At 31.6% G+C, this 20,276-nt stretch overlaps 2 protein-coding genes across 7 annotated transcripts in view; both read left to right on the top strand.

Moving 5' to 3' along the window:
- The first annotated feature begins 728 nt into the window (after positions 1-728).
- On the top strand, positions 729-11,311 carry LOC134697822 (dynein regulatory complex subunit 2-like). 2 transcript variants are annotated; one of them, XM_063560109.1, is made up of 10 exons: positions 729-820; positions 4,648-4,826; positions 5,167-5,419; positions 5,856-6,079; positions 6,613-6,810; positions 7,061-7,138; positions 7,380-7,520; positions 8,241-8,393; positions 8,550-8,767; positions 10,701-11,311. In XM_063560109.1, the coding sequence occupies exons 2-10, from the start codon at positions 4,683-4,685 to the stop codon at positions 10,798-10,800; spliced, it is 1,509 nt and encodes a 502-aa protein (XP_063416179.1). In that variant the 5' UTR covers positions 729-820; positions 4,648-4,682; the 3' UTR covers positions 10,801-11,311. The 2 variants fall into 2 exon arrangements, with proteins under 2 accessions (XP_063416179.1, XP_063416186.1); XM_063560116.1 differs by having other exon boundaries at positions 751-786.
- Positions 11,312-17,082: 5,771 nt separating this feature from the next.
- Positions 17,083-20,276, top strand: part of LOC134697788 (cytosolic carboxypeptidase-like protein 5) — a 34,393-nt gene continuing 31,199 nt past the window's right edge. For all 5 annotated transcript variants that reach the window (XM_063560087.1, XM_063560076.1, XM_063560101.1 and 2 more), the window contains exon 1: positions 17,083-17,201. The gene's annotated coding sequence lies outside the window, so the exon portion shown is untranslated. The remainder of the gene's footprint in view (positions 17,202-20,276) is intronic.

Raw genomic sequence — 20,276 nt, forward strand, 5'->3', positions numbered from 1 at the left:
CGGACGGACGGACGGACACCGGACATTTGTATACCATAATACGTCCCGTCAAAATTTTGATGGGCGTATAAAAACAAAAGATTACTTGGACACCCCATGAGAGGCCTCATTAAATAGACCACTTTCGAGTTCATCCGTCACCGGAAAAAAACTCGTCAATTATACACGTCTTTATGACGTCATTTACCAGATCGAGGGGCTCGCCTGTATCCCTGCACTATTTACGTTCACCAAGCGTCTTAGTGATCGTCACTGTGTAGGATAAACTAGAAATAATGGTTGTTCTGTAGGTACTTAATGACAATTCCCTAATGACAGCAGTGCTGGTTGTCAATTTTGAGAATTCAATTTGCCGAATAATTCGTACAATATAGAATTATAGTTTTCCAACCACTCGCTCAACATTGGAATGGAAGTGACGACGCCCCTAAACGCACAAATGACGGTGATAAAGGCGCGTATAATTGACGAGTTTTTTCCGGTGACGGATGAACTCGAAAGTGGTCTATTGTATTAGATTATTTATTTTTATTTTTATCAAGATTATACTATCTGATTGGTGGATGTATATATTTTTTCTTTCTTTTGTTTTAAATGATAATTATCAGATTCGTGTTAAATAAGAATATCATAGTGAGGCACTTAAATTTTTTACAGGTGTATGATTTGTAGCATAAAGCAAAAAAGCAAGCCGGGAAAGCAACGCCATTCACCGTTTTCGATTTCTATTTTAAGTATAATCTACCCACTTCCGTTTCCACTGACGACAAGAAAATATCTCTCTTGGTTTGTTTACAAAAAAAGTTGCCTTTCTCTCTTTGTAAGTGCTAATATATTTGACTTTTATTCAAGTTTTCCACATGAGACCCATATTTTAGGGGGAAAATACGAACTTTTCTGTAAAAGTAATTTTTAATCCATGGGCATGGGTTGCCATACAATGATACATTCTACGTACGAACCACGATCCCAGTAGAATTTAATAGTCACTTCGGCACCTGGTCAACTCGGCACCTTACCAAAATCGAGACCTGGTCATTTCGATAACCCAGGTTGTTATTTCTACACCCAAAATAAACATTATGTTTTGCAATTAAATAATGGTCAATTAATATTGAAGACTCCATATTTTCACTTGAGGAGTCAGACCAAGGATTTATTATATACTGTGGATTCATTTATTTTGTGGGTATCAATTTTCGTGGATAGAGAAAAAAAGACGTTTCGTGGTGTACATAAATTCGTGGATCGCTGATTACAAAAAAAAAAATCAGATACGTAATTGGTGAACTTCTTTCTGATTTAGGATATCATATAACCTCCTTGGTGAGATCAATAATAAAACAAACAAAATAGAAGGAATTCATTGAAACAGTTTTGAATTGTCAAAATCCTCGCTTAGTCATTTTAGGTTAAAGTGTTCATTAAAAACTTCTATTACAATAAAAGACAAAGACAACTAATTATTTGTTTGTTTTACAATTTATAATTTAAATGCTTGTCGGAATTCTATAATGCAATCAAAACTTTATGATTGAAAGCATATTTCCCTAATCACGATATAATAAACAGTCATATAAGTAAAAGTGAATGTTCCTGTCATAAACAATATTACCTACGGGCAATATCCCGTACTTAATCCCATTGATTTCCAATCACTAGTAAACAAAACTATGACACGGTAATTAACAACTTGCAGTTATTTTCTATGAAGTTTTGATCAATTTTAAAAAGTAAATTATCACTAATATTCGATATATTTGTTATTGATTTAATTAAAATACTTGTATCTTCTTGTAATAAAAAACATGTGTTATGTTACAATGTTTATCGCTAGTCAACACTTTACTAGAACTGCATAACATAACCGGAAATAAACTTCCGACTCCATACACATTTATCAGGAATATTCTTCGTTGAATTCTTAAATTCGTGGTTCGCTGTGACCCACGAAACCCACTAAAATTGGTATACCACGAATAAAAATGAATCCACAGTAGTTAGTTAACTATACAAATCCTTGGTCAGACATAACATATATTTGATGTGCGTGACAATAGTTCCAATTTAAACAATGGGGTCAAAGCAACTGTACCTATTGGCACATATTATAAAGGAACCTCTTTTCTTGACAATTGATTCTGTATTCTTTATTTGCGAGTGGCACCGTTTTTGATTAAGAAACATTGTATACATGATTTTAAAGCTTTCAAAGCACAGTTTTAATACAATGTTGGTTAAAGAATACAGAATCAATAGATCATTTTAAAACATGGGCTACACATTATAGATATGCACCCTATCTGTATTCTGTAGGTCAAATGTAGGTGTGGCTGCTGACACTGGATTAAAAGAAAAAAAAATAATATTAATGTTTCTTAATCAAAACGATGCCACTCGCAAATAAAGTCACCCAACAATCGCATTAGTGTTTCATTAGAGACAGAGTAATTGTCGGGTTTTTGGGGAAAGACGGCTTCAAGCCGTCAATCCCCTATGGGGTTGACCAGAGTGACACTCCCTCACATCATTCATTTTGTTTTTATACATGTTATAGTGTGGAAAACCCCCCAACAAATCTTACTTAGATTGAAGAGAAGGAGACCCAGAAATGAATAGTTTGACTTTAAACACTTTTTTACACATTTCCCTTCTGTTTCTAACGAAATTATCATATCTTGAACTCTCCTTTACACTGTTAACGTTTATTTTACAATCCGGAAAAATTATTATGACGAGATATTCTAAATATATCCAACCTACATTGTATTTTATAGTGACGTCATTCTTGGAAGAAGCAGGGATATCCTTCACCAGTTCACTGGTTATTTAAATCATTCTTAGAGATCGTGCACTAATTACAAATTTGTATTTGTTAAATATATACATAATATACATAATATTGTTTACTGTAGATGATTTAAACATCAACATGCAATACTTTCTTCTTGTAGGTCAACAACTTTCAAAACTCAAATAAACAAAGATCGTGGGGTTACATGAGACAGGGGAAAGAAACGATTTTATTACTTTTTTCGGGTCTCACTAATTAGAGACAAGAAGCGACAATAGGCATCAAGAATACTATTTAGCGACAAGAAAAAAATCTTCTTCTTGTCGCTAAAATTCTTCTTGTCGCTAATTAGTGAGACCACTTTTTTCTGTAAAAATTCTGAGAATCTTCCTCCAATTCAGGAGCACCTCAATTGATGAGTAATTATCCACTAAAATAAAAGTTAATGTATTTAAACACTTCAAATGTGACATTTCATTGGATTAGAAGTCTAGTTCTATAAAAACTAAATTTTTGTGTACCTACATAATCATTGTAATGGTAAAAAAAAATTAAAAAAAAATTTGCATTTTGTAGTTTAAACATATTTATTATTTACAAATATTTCAAAATTAAGATTTGGAAACAAGCTTCACACAGTTTACAAGAGTACTGTCACAAAAAATGGAAAATGGCCCCAGCGTGCAGTTCAGTGGTACACAATCAAGATTTCAAAAAATAATGTAGTTGTTGTGAAATGACAGAATTCAGTTGAGTTTTAGATAATTAGCTATCAACTTTAATCAAATGTTTAGATTTAGAAGATGCAGATCTCTTCCATTGGTCCAAATTGAATCCTAAACTAAGGAAATGAAATTACATAAACAACAATTGATTTCAATATTGTCAACCTTTCTACATGTTCTAGCTGTTCTCTTTTTCATTCTTCATATGAAAACTATCAAAAGATACCCCCCTTTCCAAAAACATAATTAAATAGAAACAAGGGCCGTCTTTCCCCTCAGAGCTATTCAGCTCTTTGATTTGTATTGACAATAAGAGTTCCAAATCAATATGTAACGATAAGTAATCAATAAGTTTCTGTCTAGCCTCTTCATAAAAGTTATTAACTTTCACAAAATAGTAAATAATGTTCCTCAGTTTCTAATTGTAATTTTAGGTAATATCATGAATATCCAGATCTTAATTTTCTAATAATTTTTGCTGTTTTATGATCTGGATAATCAAATGTTGTTTTTTTGCTGACATTCTGGTAAAAATTGTAATCAAATCTTCCTGTATCTGAATTGTTGCCACTTTTTATTCACTAAATTTCTTGCTGCTGTTTTAATATATATATATTGTTTAGTTACTGTAATATCGCTGTTAGGAAATCTGTCCTGGTTGACCCAAGAGATGGTCCAGCTTGAACTTTTGATGTCATGAAACAATCACTTTTCCATTGTGGTATCATATTAAGTATTATGATGTAAAACATTTATGAGAACCTTTGTGATGTTCAGTAATAGTGACAAGGTGTATTGGTGTTAAGTCATTCATTTATACAAGTGTAATTTTGATCATTATTATTCATTGGATACCAATTTCAGTGGCTTTATTAGGTACAGGTAAACCAAAATTAAATGTTCAAAGAATTACAAATTTTTTATACGGTTTTATAAAGAATTCGTCAAAACCACAAAATTGCTAGTTTTCCTCAATCCACGAAATTTGGTACCCAAGAAAATAAATGAATCCATCTTCAGCTCTCTAGTGCAAGAAGTACAGAAAAGAACAAATTTAAATTACAATGATTAGAATATTAGCATTAATAATTTTTAAATAATTTCATTATCTCTGACTTTTATATTTAGAAATTATTGGTGTCACTGGTTTCCACTGAAACAAAATGGCGCCGAAGAAAAAGGGAAAAAAGTCTGGGAAAATGTCTAAAATGACAGAAGAAGAAAGAATGGCATATGAAGAACAAAAAAGGTTACAAGAAGAAGAAATGAAGAAAAAGAAAGAAGACATGCTAACACAGTTCTTAAAAGTATGTTCTAACTTTTATAAATACATTTTGATACTTAATATACAATATCACACAATTATTCTGTCATTACCTAATAGAAACGTTTTAAAGTTACATGTAATCTAAAGCAATAAAAGTATGTTGACATCTTCATGATATTAATTAATTGAAATACAAATAAATGTTAATAACAATAATTTTTACAATTTTAATTTCACATCATAGATGAATAAGACATGTAAGTTGAAGAGTTTAAAAAAGTTCTTGTTTTACAAAAATAAGATTATTTTTAAAGAGAACAGTATATTTTAAATCTTTCTAAGCACAGTTTTAAATATGTATGTTGAAAATTGCTTTACAGGACAAACTAGCCAAAGAAGAAAGAGCCACAAAATACAATCTTAACAAACTGAATCACCAATGGAGAAATATAATGAGAGAGGCTAAATCTAAAGAATTGCGTAAAGAAATAGAAATTCTTAGCCAGACATTTGAAAGAATTGTGGATAGAAAAGATGCTACCATTAAATCTCTTGCCAAAGATTTACAAGAGGCAGAGGAACAGTATGCCATGGCTTTACGTAGTCATCTTCAGGCTGTTGATAGTTTATTTGGTAAAACACATTATACAGTACAATTGTTTATTATTCAATTCCAAAATATTTCTTTACCTACATATGTACGTGTTATAATACATGTATGATAATCAGTTATATTGATCTGTCCATAGCATTATTTTTCCCCCCTATAATTTATGCTTATAAAAAACTTACAAAAAACTAAAAGCTTTAAAATGTTATAATTATTAATAAAGGTGTTGTTCAAAACCTGTTATCATTTATTTATTTGTTTTATTTCACATACTGTTATGCAAATAAGTATAACTATACCTTTCAAGCCATCAAAATATGATCTATGAATATACATTATTCCATCCTTAGAACTCTTCTCCTCCTTTTTCTTCTCCTTTTAAATCCTTATCAAGACACTGAATAACAAATATAGTCACTCTATATGATAAGATAGTAACACAAGTTATTTTATATTCAGATATACAGGACGAAAGGTTAGACAAGTTACAGATGGATTACGAGGAGGAGCTTGCCATTATTCAGGAAGAGTTTGATTCAGAAAGAGCATTGATGTTAGAACAGAATGGAATAGAAATGAACGATATTGCTGATATTATGTTTGCCATGGATCAGAATTTCCAGGACCGTGAAAATGATGCTCGGGCAGATTATGAAAGTTTATGTGATGAAATAAAAAACAAGGTATGGCATAGAAATATTTATGTCTCAGGTTAATTCATCACCAAAGTTCTTGGTTGACATATTCAATAATTAAAATTTCAAACAGTATAAAAATTAGACATCTTAACCAACTGTGTTCTGAAAAGGCTAAAAGTGCAGATGCAGAAGTCAATACACAAACAAGAAAATGAAAGTATAAAAAAAAATACCGAATTTCTTGGTCAATTCAAAAAGGGAAAGTTTATCAAACCTGAAAAAAATCAAATGCTCAACTATTATCAAACAGCAGAATGAATTATGGAAAACAACTGTCATATACCTGACATGGAACAGGTGTTTTCTAAAGAAAAGTCTGGGTAAAACCTGCTTTTATAGCTAGCTTAACCTCTGACTTGTTTGACAGTTTTTTACAAGACAAATAATCAACAAATTCCTATAAAAACTATGTGGTTTATAAAGTGATTTAGAAGAGTAAGCATATCCTATTTTTTTATTCAACACCTAATTGCTTGTACTCATCTTTTTTTATAGTAAATATTATCTGTTTATTTAAGGATATGGAAGAAAAGCATGGTATTCGGATGACGCTGTTAGATAAGATTGATTCTCTGTGGAAACAGTTTGATCAGGCTTTAAAAGCTTATTTAAGCTCAACACAAAGTAGGAAGAATGAATTTGAAGATTATAAACGTAGAGATGACCATGCTGCCCAAGAAATAGACTCACAGATGAGAAGAATAAACAAATTATGGGTAAGATTTATTTATATGTCCTTAGTATATTTAATGGTGGTCTTAAAATGAGATGAGATAAGATCATTTAATAGGGATTTAAAAACATGTAACCCTATTAGAAGACAACACTTGAAAGTTGCAGTTAAAAACAGTTAATACATAAAATATTTTTGAAACAAATTAAACCTAGTACGTCATATTGAAAGTTGGAATATACATCTGTAAGGACCTAAAAAAAGAGAATTAAATATATATATTCTATTTTCAGGACAATATCTCACAATTAAAAAGTAAAATGGCTGCCAATGCAAAAGAATGTGAAGAAAGAAACAAACAGCTTAAAGAGGTAAGTCTTGTCATTGTCATCAAAGGGAGCTAACTCTTGAATTTCATATAAAATCAATAAACAGTCAATTTTGAACCCTCCTACAACACCAGCTGTATTAAGCTATAAACTACTACATGCAGCAATTACATAAACTCCAAGCAATGTCAAATAGTATTTATATTAATAATTCTTATGGCTAGAGTGAATGTTACATGATTATAATTGAGGTAGTATAAAATAAAAGATTATTATCTTATAGGAAAGAGAGAAGATGTTGGCACATTTCCAAGACTTAAAAGCACAGATGAATAGATTAAGGGAAAGAGAGAGAGACAAGCTTACAAAAATGACTTTAGAAAGTAATGGTGCAATGAAAGAATTAAAAAGACAAAATGAGAAGGTATGTAAAGAATCAAGGAATTATATGTATCAAATAAAAGATAATTGTTATAAAAGATCAGTTAGAATTCTGAATTGTAGGTTTTTACATACACACACCCTTAACCAACTACTGTGGATTCATTATTCATTAGATACCAATTTTTTTGTGAATTTCCAGTGAATTTAAATGTCTAATGAAATACAAATTTTCTAAATGAATAAATGCAGACTTTTCCAAAACAAAATTGGTACCCAAGAAAATGAATGAATCCACAGTACATTTAAGGGGTTGAAAGTGTGTATTATACACACCAAAATATGGTACAATGTTAAAAAAAAAACAACACTTAAAACACAAGACAATGTGAGAAAAACATATATTGACTATCAGACAACAGTGAATCTTAAGTTGACCAGAACTTATGTACTTCATTACTTCCAAAAAATATTTGAGCCAGCCAGACATTTCTAATCCCTTAAGACTTAGTAGCAAAAGGAAACCATTGTAATCAGTTGGGCATCATATGAATTATGATTGACAAAAAAACTGTATATTTTAAGTGACTTGATTTTTAATATAAATTCAATGTTCTGGTGCAACATTTCATATTTATATCTGTCAACGACTCTTTACTATAGGTCACTGTACGGCCTTAAACAATGAGAAAACCCATACCACATAGTCAGCTATCTAAGGCTTTGTTCATTTATTGAATTTATCCTTTATTGTATATTACAGGTGACAGTCATTTTGAAACTAGCAGAAATGTGTCGTAAGTTAGAGACAGAGGAGGAAAAAGTGCTACCATTTTATGCTTCATCTCTTACACAAGAGGAACAAGAAGACGTTCAGACAGCAATGTTAGAACCAGGTTATGAACCACTGGCTCAGGTACAATATATATTTATTTCAGCAACTTTTGCGAGTACTAATAATAAAGAATTTACTAATTCTTTCACCATTAAGTTTTTATTATGAATGTGAAAAATATTGTCAAGGTACTATTAGGATATTAAACATGAACATCAAATACTTTCTTTTTTTCAGACAATGCATGAATACTCCTCATTAGAGAACTTCTGGAAGAGATTCAACAAAGTGTTCTTAGATAAGTTAGCTCTTGATAAAGAGAAAATGGGACTAGTGCAAGAGAACCAACAGTTACGTACCTTACTCAAACAGTACCTGGATGGAATCTCTGTCAACGATGAAATCATCAGCCAAGTCAATCCATTATTTATTGTTAATAATAAAACAAATGTCAAGTAAGTAATTAGGAGCTTAGAAATACCCTTTTAGTCATACAACTTTCTCAGTAGTCAAGAGTAAAAAATTGTGCTTGAAACACCAAATCCAGTATTTGATTGGTTGAGTCTAAGTACGATATCAAAGTTTTAAGCCTTAAAACCCTGGAACCCTTGGTACAATCAACCAAGGTAATTCATTATTTATTGCTAAACTCTATGTTTTTTTGTTGGCAGGTTGTTATAGTTGTCTCATTGGCATTCATAGTATATCTCCTTAACTTATATTATATGTTATTCAGGTCTCAGACAGGGTATATACTGTGACATTCCCGGCTAAGAGTTTATATCCCCTGAGCCGAAGGTGAAGGGGATATAAGCCCTTAGCCGGGAATGTCACAGTATTTACCCTTTCTGAGACCTGAATTACACATATATTACGGATTACCCCTGACTTAATGTTATTTTCCAGTGCAGCTATTTGTTGACAACACATATAAGTTGAAAACCCAACCTGATATGTTCAGCATACGTGAAGGATTTTCTAATTCGCTGTGAACATAATTTTATCGTGTATGTAATAATTTATAATAACACTTTTAACATTAAATTTAAGAATTAAAAGTGTAAATTGCGTGATTTTGTATCAAAAATGTATTATTGACTGAAGCACGTTATTATTTTCCCTCTGTGAGCCTCTGACTGTCTGATAGCTTTGACTACGTCACATAGTAACCGGTGTTATGATGACGTTTTTGAGGTTCCAATTGGGGATTAAAACGTCGTATATACCCCGGCAGTTTCCTGAATATATACTGACATCTCTGTGCTGTTATCCAATCACAAATCTCGACACATTTGTAATCCATAATATATGGATCTATTAAGAAATTTTATTTGCTGAGACTAAATACCAATGTTAATGTAATTTTTTATATTGCATAATATATTTTTTTAATCATATATATATATATCAAATATTTAATGAAACTGTGCCAATTGTAAAAAAATGTACCGATAAACGATGTATGACTTGTCCAAATTTAATAGAAAAAAGTTCAATTTATTTCAAAAATGGAAAGCATTTTACTGTGAGGCAAAATATGTCTTGTAAAAGTTCAAACGTCATCTATTCTCTCATATGTTCAAATTGTGAGGAATTCTATGTTGGAGAGACAAAAAATGAACTGCGGACTAGAATGACTTTACATAGACAGCAAACCAACCATGAAGATTTAACACTCATCAGGTCAAACGACCATTTCCATCGTTGTTCTAATGGACGATTTAAAATATTTCCATTGTATATGGTCAATCGTCAAAATGATTTTCTCAGGAGGAAGAAGGAAGAATTATTCATAAACATTCTCAACCCGGGATTAAATGATAAATGATATTCTAATTTTAACGTAACATTTTAAAGTCTTAAAATGACATTAGTAGTCTCCCTTGTATTTGTTAACGTCATACTATTGTTAACGTCAATCAATTGTTTTATTTATATACAAGTCACATTACCTGAAGATCTGAGGAAGCAGTGAAAGTACTAGTAAAAAAGTGATGCATTGAAACCGTTATTATCTTTTAATAATATATATATATATATATATACAACTCATCTAAACATCAACCCAACAATGTTAGATCTGTAAATTTGCTTATATATATATATATAAATTTTATTCACCATATTTGTTTGAATTAGATGTTTTTCATATATTGTAAATTGTGACACTTTCCACATGCTATGCCAATTCATACATAATTTTTACAATTCCCCAACACAGGTCCATGATAATTCCTATACACTACCGTTGTTTTCACCATGATTTGTCAATGTACATGTATTTGTCTCTCTTTCAGTTTAGTATAAAAAAAATCTTAGATATTGAAAAAGCAAAATTTTTTATGAAAGAAGTTCTCTGATATAAAACTTAGTTTTTGTTTGTTTCAGGTTAAATGTCCCAGTTACAGATCCTCGTGTACAGAGACCAGTGGCGCAGACAATTGTGGAGGCAGCACATGTGGTCAAGCATGTTCTACCATTGAAATAAAGTTTTTTTGGGACAATTTACACATTTATGCACTTCAAACTGATTTCTTTTAAAGAAAATGTAAAGTTACCAAAGACCAGAACTAAAAAGTTAAATTTCCTTTACTCAAATATTCTTCTTTTCCTGAAATATTTAATAATAAAATTGACATTTAAGAAAATAGACTATCACTCTATAAATTAATTTTGATATTTAAGAAAATCACTTTGTTTTAGTATTGTGAAATGATACAAAACAGAACATGGAAATTTTACAATTTTTCAGAAGGATTTTATAATAATATTGATAGCTTTCAAGGGCATTATGAGAGTTTCAAAAACTCTATTACTAACAATAAATTTTTGATACAGAATTATGTATCTTTCCTGAACCAGCATCAAGGAAAAAGTACTAAAATCTTTACACAAAACTATTGTTTTACTGCACTGTGATATTATTCAAGGATTTTCTTGAAACAAATTTTGTAAATATTGTGTTGTATATATGTAATAAATTATAACACTATGTGAAAGATTTGTTGATAGATTACAGTTCGAAAGTAAATTTGAGAAAATATTGAATCTGTGTGAATGAACATGATTAAGTGGTATAATTTGTTTGATACTGTATTTTTTAGCTCACCTGGCCCAAAGGGCCAAGTGAGCCTATGCCATCACTTGGCGTCTGTCGTCGTCGTCTGTCATCATAAACTATTTCAAGAATCTTCTCCTCTGAAACTACTAGGCCAAATACTTCCAAACTTTAACTGAATGTTCCTTAAGGTATCTATTTTATAAATTGTATCCAAAGTTTTGATCTATCAACAAACATGGTCGCCATTGCTAAAAATAGAACATAGGGGTCAAATGCAGTTTTTGGCTTATATCTCAAAAACGAAAGCATTTAGAACAAATCTGACACGGGGGTAAAAATGTTCATTAGGTCAACATCTATCAGCCCTGAAATTTTCAGATGAATCAAACAACCCATTGTTGAAATTTTCAGCCAAATTGGGTAACTGGTTTTTCAAGTATACTGCCCCTGAATTGATGATTTTAGAGAAATTTTGCATTTTTTGGTTATTATCTTGAATATGATTATAGATACAGATAAACTGTTATAGCAAAAATGTTAAGCAAAGTAAGATCTGCAAATAAGTCAATTTACCCTTTAAGGAGTTATTGCCCTTTAAAGACTTTTTTTCACAATTTGTTCATCATGTTGACTTACTTTAAAAAATCTTCTCCTTTGAAACTGCTGTATCAATTTCAGCCAAACTTAGGCTAAATGAGTTTCAGAGTATCTAGTATAAATTTTATATTTTATTTCCTTGTATGTCAAGAAACATAGCTCCTATGGCTAAAATAGAACATAGGAGAATTTTTTTTTTTTTTTTGCTTTTGAAGAAAATAGGACGATTCAAAGAACATTTAAATATATTGAAAAGCCAAAATAATCATTGATGAGAGATTTAACCAAAAAATTAAGGTGAGCAATTCAGGCTCTTGATGGAGAGTTGTCTCCTTGGCACTCACACCACATCTTCCTATGTCTATCTTGAGAGCCTTTTGTTTCATTGTCTATGTGCACTGTAAGCCAGCGTCTTTTATATCTCTTTTTATACAACACCCCCCCCCCCCCCCCCCTCCCAACAAAAAATATGTTCACATATTGGTATCACATTGTCGTCGTTTTGTCAACAGTGTTGTCCAAATGGTTGCTGGATAATAACTTTGATAGAAGTTAATAGAAATCAATAGAATTTTAACAAAAAGTTTTTAAAACTACTAAAGGCAATAACTTGTGTTAAAGTGTATGAATCTCTCTGAAATTATACCACAAGTTTCCAGACTTCAAAGGGATGGTTAGGATTGACTTTGGTGGTTATGGCACAAACCATTTAGGAGTTAGGGGAAACACAAGGGTTTTTCTGGTTAAAGGACAATTGAGACAATTTAAAAGCAGTGTAAGGGAGGTAATCCAAATATATTTAAAGAACAATGTTTGATTACCTCCCTTACACTTAATAAAGCAGTCTATATTTCTAAACCTATATCATGACAAACTCACTTTGGATAATTACTTACCTTTTCTCTTAGATTAAGGTAATTTAATCTTTTGTCATGAATTTGATTATTTGTTTCTTAATGTTCAGTGGCAAATATTTCATGCATATGGTATACATCAATGGCACATCAACCAAACAACAAATCTAATGAATATATCAATGTAAGAACAACCCAACGACACATGTGCAAGGCATTCATTAATTGGACAGCAACCCAAAGACATATGTTTGACATACATCGATTGGCCAGTTACCCAACGACAGATCTAATAAATACATCAATGGCAAAATATACCAAAGACAGAGATTGAGTATACACCAATTGGACAGCAACCCTACGATGGCATATTATACATGAATGGTACAGCAACTTAACAACGCATGTGAGGTATACATCAATAGGTCAGCGATCTAACAACACATGTTGTATTGACATCAGGTGACAGCAACCCAACGACAGATACACGGTAAGCATCAATTGGGCAACATACAACGACAGATCTAATTAATTGGAAACACTTTCCAGTTAAATGGTTTTACACTAGTCATTTTTTGGGCCCTTTGTATCTTGATGTTGTGAACCAAGGAACCATAATGATGACCGTATTTGGACCTATAATTGTTTACTTTTATAAATTGTGACTTGGATGGAAAGTTGTTGCATTGGCACATACCACATCTTCTTGTATCTATCTAGCGTTGAGCGTTGATATAAAAGTCATCTTAGTATCGATAAAAACAATTTCCAAAGATTGTCTAACAGTGATACAATAATTTGATTCAAAGGATCGACAAGTTTACATGGATGATATATAACCCGTGGATTAAATACGCTCAGATCGGAAATATATGAAAGGCCTCTTAAAGGACAGATGTAAAACCCATTTTGAAATATTCGATAAGGTTTATTTGTTTATTATAATGTAATATGATTTTTTTCCATGGCTTAAACGATAAATTAGATCAAAATAATTTACAGTTCAAAATGATGTACTAGTATTCACACTGGTAGTATAAAGTTGGTGCCTTATTCAGTTGCGGATCCAGACTAACTTTTCATACAAGGGGTAGGGGCTCCCGTCATGCTTCAGTGATCGCCTATATAATGAACCAAGTTTTCCCCCGGTCCCCTGGATCCGCCTATAGTATTTCATGCATTTTAAATGTCATAACTACATTTACTGTGTTGTAGCTTTAAGTTTCATGTTAGTTTCCATGTGGTCAATAGTACTTAACGCCACTTTCAGAACTATTGCCAATTTGGCCATATCGTGACTGTTAGTTCACTGTTGTGGACGCCGGAGTGCCCTGTTGACATCGACCTTCGACAGTTTTGACAATTTTACCTTATTATTAACTTCTACTACTACAAGAAAACAGATCTACGTGGTATAATTGCCAATGAGACAACTCTTCACAAGCTAGAGATCAAATGACATAGAAATTAACAACTATATATAAAAAAAAATTGTAAGGGTTCCGCGGAACCCAGTGTCTCGCCTATTTTTCCTGTAAATTGCAGGCTCAACAAAAAATCAATAAAAATATTCCGCTTGATACTATCTTTTGATTGTAAGAAGCTTCTGTCCAAATTTGGTAAAAATCCAGTATAGTTTATGAATCTAATAAATGTTTAAAAACTTTAACTGCAGACTGGATGTAATGTTAACTGGAAGAGAAACTAAGTCCATTTATAAGTAAAATACAGATACACAGGTACAAAATATTCACATAATTTCCTTCTAGATACTAGCTTTTGATCATAAACAAGCTTCTGTCCAAGTTTGGTAAATTAAAAATAGTATAAGAAAGTTATCAAAATATAAAAAAAAAATTAACAACAGAGTGAATGTGTTGTTTCCTGGCAGAAAATTTAAGTCCATTTAAAGTAAAATACGGAAAAAACGAATTTATCGTTTTACAAAATTTACATCTGGATACTATCTTATGACCATCTACAAGCTTCTGTCCAAGGTTGGTACAAACAAAGAATAGTTTAAGAAAGTTATTAAAATTTTAAAAACTCTTACCACAGAGTAGAAAAACTAAGTCCATTCATAAGAAAAATACGAAAAAAAATGGAATTTTATTTTTACAAAATTTACTTCTAGATTCTATCTTATGATTGTAAACAAGCTTCTGTCCAAGTTTGGTAGAAATCTAGGATAGTTTAAGAAAGTTATTAAATTTTTTAAAACTTTAACCACAAAGTAAATGTAATGTTTTCCCGCAGAAAAACTAAGTCCATGTATAAGTAAAATACAGAAAAAATGGAATTTTATTTTTACAAAATTTACTTTAGGATACTATCTTATGATCATAAAAAAGTTTCTGTCCAAGTTTGGTAGAAATCCAGTATGGTTTATGAAAGTTATTAAAATTTCAAAAACTTTAACCACAGAGTGAATATTTGTGGACGCCGCCGACGACGACACCGACGACGACGGAATGTAGGATCGCTTAGCCTCGCTTTGTCGACTAAAGTCGAAGGCTCGACAAAAATAATATGTGGTATGATTGCCAACAAAACAATCCTCCAAAAGAGACCAAAATGCCTCAAATTAACAACTTAAGGTCACGTCACATACTGCATAGCCAGCTATAAAAGGCCACGAAATAACAACGAAAAACAATTCAAACGAGTAAACTAACGGATAATTTATGTAAAAAAAATAACGAAAAACAAATAGGCAACACCAGAGACATATGGGCCGTGATATTCGTTAATTTTATCCCTCGGTAACGCTCAGACACGGCATAGCGAACGAGCATAACAGTACAAAAACAAGTATGATATTCAAGGGGGCATAGTTATTGCCCATAGGGATACATACAACCTGTCGATAAACTTTGTTGCCGAAACGTACATAAATTTTACCGAGGAGCAAACTAACTCATCACAGAAAGTTATTAAAATTTTAAAAACTCTTACCATAGAGTGAATGTAATGTTTTCCCGCAGAAAAACTAAGTCCATTCATAAGAAAAATACGGAAAAAATGGAATTTTATTTTTTACAAAATTTACTTCTAGATTCTATCTTATGATTGTAAACAAGCTTCTGTCCAAATTTGGTAGAAATCTAGGATAGTTTAAGAAAGTTATTAAAATTTTAAAAACTTTAACCACAAAGTGAATGTAATGTTTTCCCGCAGAAAAACTAAGTCCATTTATAAGTAAAATACAGAAAAAATGGAATTTTATTTTTACAAAATTTACTTTAGGATACTATCTTATGATCATAAAAAAAGTTTCTGTCCAAGTTTGGTAGAAATCCAGTATGGTTTATGACTAGTAAGTATATCTAGCTTATTTTCCTTTCTCGTTTGAAAGGAAGGCTTTAAATGAGTTGCAGCAAATATATTTGCATTCATATTTAGTAAACTACCATTTATTTAAATAGGTTCACCGCATAGTTCACTGTACGGACTTCAATAATAAGCAAAGTCCATACCGCTTAGTTCGCTAGCCTATAATTAAAAGGCCCGAAATAACAAATGCATATATTTAACAATTTAAACTATTGGCTAATCTATGTAAAAAAATAAACGAAAAGCAAATATGTAACACAGCAACAATCGACAACCACTGAATTACAGACTTCTGACGTAAGACCACAGGTTCTTGTCTCAGAAAAGAAATATCCTATATAGGCCTACCTGTTTGAAGTATTTCATGTAACCCTACTTAAAATAAATTTTCTTATCTTATCTTATCTACCTTTACATAACATAAAGACAAGTGCATTATGATTGCTTGGGACAGGCACATACACCATGCAGAATGTGGCTGGCCGGTTTAAACATGCCGGTTAGCGGAATCCCATGATATTCGCGGCAGTTCAGATCATTTACAATTTTAATTTAATTCTCTAAAAGATTTCTACTGCAAATAGTTAGTAGAAATCTTAAAATTATTATTATTATTATTTTTTTTAACACCAACTGATGACTGGCCAATATGCTATGTTGATTCGTTTAGAATTTTGTCTCTTGTTCAATATTGCTGATTCTGTCCAAAGGATCGAAAGGCGCTGCTCAAACATAAAATAATATAGAAGTATATTTCGTCTATGTTATGTCCCAATGCGGCTTAGCAATTCTTTATACTAATCCAAATGTGTCAAATGTGTACTAGTTAATCAAAGTATGATAAAGTACGGGAAAAGGTACGTAACTCGTTAATAAATCTCGTCATGTGACTAAAACTTTTAACCAATTATATTTGAAATTTTATGTCACATGGACAGCAACCACCATAGTTTACAACATGTCTGACCATGGAATAAATTTGATCTTCTTATCCAACGAAACAATGGGAGATTTGTTTATTTAGCAAAAAGAAAATTTTGTCACGTAAGGAAGCATCATTAGAAATTTGTTTCTTGGCAGGTGACAATTAAGAATGAAAATAATGTTTTGAAATGAGTTAAAAGTAAAATTGATTGAATCAGTGACTGTCCGATAGACCATAGACTGTCCTGCAACGTTTGTCATTACAAAGCCATGCCAAATTATAAACATATCATTAGGTTAGCTGATCCCTGATCCCTTATTTTTATATACAGTTTTCGTCGATTGTAAATTCCTACTTGACAACATGAACAATGAAAAAGTTCCAATCTTAACTACCCTTGGGCTTGACCACAGGCACATTCTGTCAATATAATAAAATATGGGCCATGGGGAAAAAATAAGGTCCATGTATATAAAAATAGAGCTTTTATTTTTATATTTGAGAACTGTCATCTGGTCGTGAACTTCCGTTAACGGTTACATGCATGTCTTTGCAGTAGTCTTTTCCGCCCGTCTCACTATTAACAGATTAAGTCAACTAGAAGCAACAACAAGAATAAACTTAGCGACAAGAAGACTATTTAGTGACAAGAAAACTTTCAAAAAAATATTGGTAAAATAAAAAATGCATTGACATTTTTATTTTTACATAACAAACTGCATAAGGAAAGTTGTAAAGTTATTTTCCTTTGTTTATTATTATATTGAAAGATATAGAAATTCCCCTGTCATATTATGATATTAATGTTAACAGAATGCATAGGTACCTATCATATTAACATTGTTTAAAAACAAGCATGGTAACGCTAAAATTATTAATCGCAAGTTAGACCAGAGATAAAACCTGGTCATGCTGGTAAATCAGTCAAATTTTTTGTTGTTGATGATAACATCAACTCTGAACATCAGCCACGTGACTCAATATATGTTTAGCATGTAGTAAAGTATGGTATAAATAATAAAAAAAAATTCCTTTGAACAAACAATATATTGCTGATGATCATGATGATAAATGCAAACTGTCATCAATATTAATTCTGCCAAACATCCTTTTTTGGAAGAAATTGTACAGACCACAGGCAAACCACCAAGTGTTATATCTTGCATGTCTTGACTCATTTATTCATACCTTTGATTTGGCTGAAAACAGAACTTGCATGATCTTAACATATTTTATCTAATTAAAAGTATACAATCCCTTTCTTCTTCACAAATTTCTTCATCTATCAATATATTAACCCTTTCAACGCTACACAAAAAAATAGAAAAATGGCTGCTGCTGCTGCATTTTTTTTGTGTTCATTCATTAGAACAGTATATTCCTTTTCAGACTACTGTATCTTTTTTATTATAAGAGATACAGAAAAAGTTATTGCATGAAAAATGCTCAGAAGAGTATGAACTGTAATGTTAGGCAGTTATTTCAGTAAAATTTTTATCAGGTTACCTGCATTTTCAGGTAGTTAACAGGTAAAAGGTGTAATTTATTACATTTGTGTTGAATTTTTTGTAGTCTTCATCTATTTTGTTTTTTTATCTGCCATATAATAAAGAAGACACCAATTGCTCGATTCCGTAGCGTATTGCACCATACACAACGTATTATGTAATCATGGCACAAATCAGTGGCTCCGTCCTCAAAATTTTCAGTCAACCTCCATTTTCCCCCCTTTTTCTACGTCTCGTAATGATCGATCATATCATATTTCCCACACGATTTGAATGTAATAAACACATTGAGATAGCAAGAAACCTTTTAACTAATCCTCGACGTCAGTTTCGCCATAGAAATGCTGAAATATTTCCATATTTACAGCTTCATTTCCGATTTCCGCCATTTGCATTTGTCAAAATATTTGTTTTTATTTTCCTTCAATTTTCCTTTACTGCAGGATTTTACAATAAAAATTGCCGTGATTTCAAGCGCAAATGAGAACTTGCATATCCTCGATTCATACAAGGAAAAATTAGAGAGGACCCGAATGTAAACCGAATGGTTTAAGAGTCCTTATGAAAAATCCGTTGTCATCGCGGCATATGCCGCGAATAGCAGTGGCGGACGGCGTATGTCATCGCGGCAAATGCCGTGTATGGCGTTGAAAGGGTTAAAAAAAAAAAATCAGGTTATTCAGTTATTACTGCCGAATATTAAAATAAAAATTTTAATGAATGTTTTTTTAATAAATTTTTATTTTAATAATATTTTTTTGTAGTTTTCTTATCGCTTAATAGTCTTCTTGACATTAAATTGATTTTTGACCCTTCTTGTCGCTAATTAGCGAGACCGTTCACCGCTGATACTTGATATCTTTTAAATCTAAATTATCTACACAACTTTCCAGGCCATCCAAGTATGTCAACCATAATCATATTGTCTTTAACAAGGAGATAAACTTTACCAGTTGGATGTGAGAACATAAATTAATTACGGTCAGAACAAATAATAAACATGATAAAATACAGAAACATACACCTGGGTGAATCTATTTTCTTAATTCTTAGAAACTCAAAACATTTCAATGTCCCTATAGTTGATGGTATACTTTTGGCTGTTTCAAAACGCAAACTGGCAGTGTTCTCCTCAGGACTAAAAAGCACTACATGTGTTATGCTGGTGCTATATTTTTCTTCCATGTTGCTATCTTGTATGATTTTATTATAGAAAGTATATCAGTATATTGGGGTCATCATGGTGCTTCATTTTTTGGGGAAAACCAGAGCTATGTTAATTTCCATGGTGCTATTTGAAAACACTGATTTGTTGCCTTGAAAAAATATCCTGAACGTTTAAGTCAATCATGTCAATACCTAAAATGAAGGCAACTGTATGGCCTTCAACAATGAGTGTAACCGCGATTAAAAACCCCAAAAGTAAAAAATACGAAACAATGCAATGGTGAAAAACTTCAGCTCTAATCTATAAAAAATCAATTTACGCTAAACAAATATGGTAGTTTTATAGAAATGAACCAAAAACAACTATTGAACTACAGGCTTCTGACTTGGGACAGGCACTTAAAGAATGTGGCAGGGTTAAACATGTTTTTAAGTGCTCAAACCTTCCCTAACCAGGGTTGGCAAAAACCCGGGGTTTTATGAGTATTGCCCAGCCCAGTGGGAAATACTGGGAAAACC

Source organism: Mytilus trossulus, chromosome 1 (genome assembly GCF_036588685.1).
Source record: "Mytilus trossulus isolate FHL-02 chromosome 1, PNRI_Mtr1.1.1.hap1, whole genome shotgun sequence".
NCBI lineage: Eukaryota > Metazoa > Mollusca > Bivalvia > Mytilida > Mytilidae > Mytilus > Mytilus trossulus.

Bases quoted from the DNA above. Each gene is read 5' to 3' on its own strand.
- LOC134697822 (XM_063560109.1), top strand. From the start codon at position 4,683: ATGGCGCCGAAGAAAAAGGGAAAAAAGTCTGGGAAAATGTCTAAAATG. The intron at 4,827-5,166 runs GTATGTTCTAAC...ATTGCTTTACAG, and splicing joins TGCTAACACAGTTCTTAAAA to GACAAACTAGCCAAAGAAGA. The intron at 8,768-10,700 runs GTAAGTAATTAG...TGTTTGTTTCAG, and splicing joins AATAATAAAACAAATGTCAA to GTTAAATGTCCCAGTTACAG.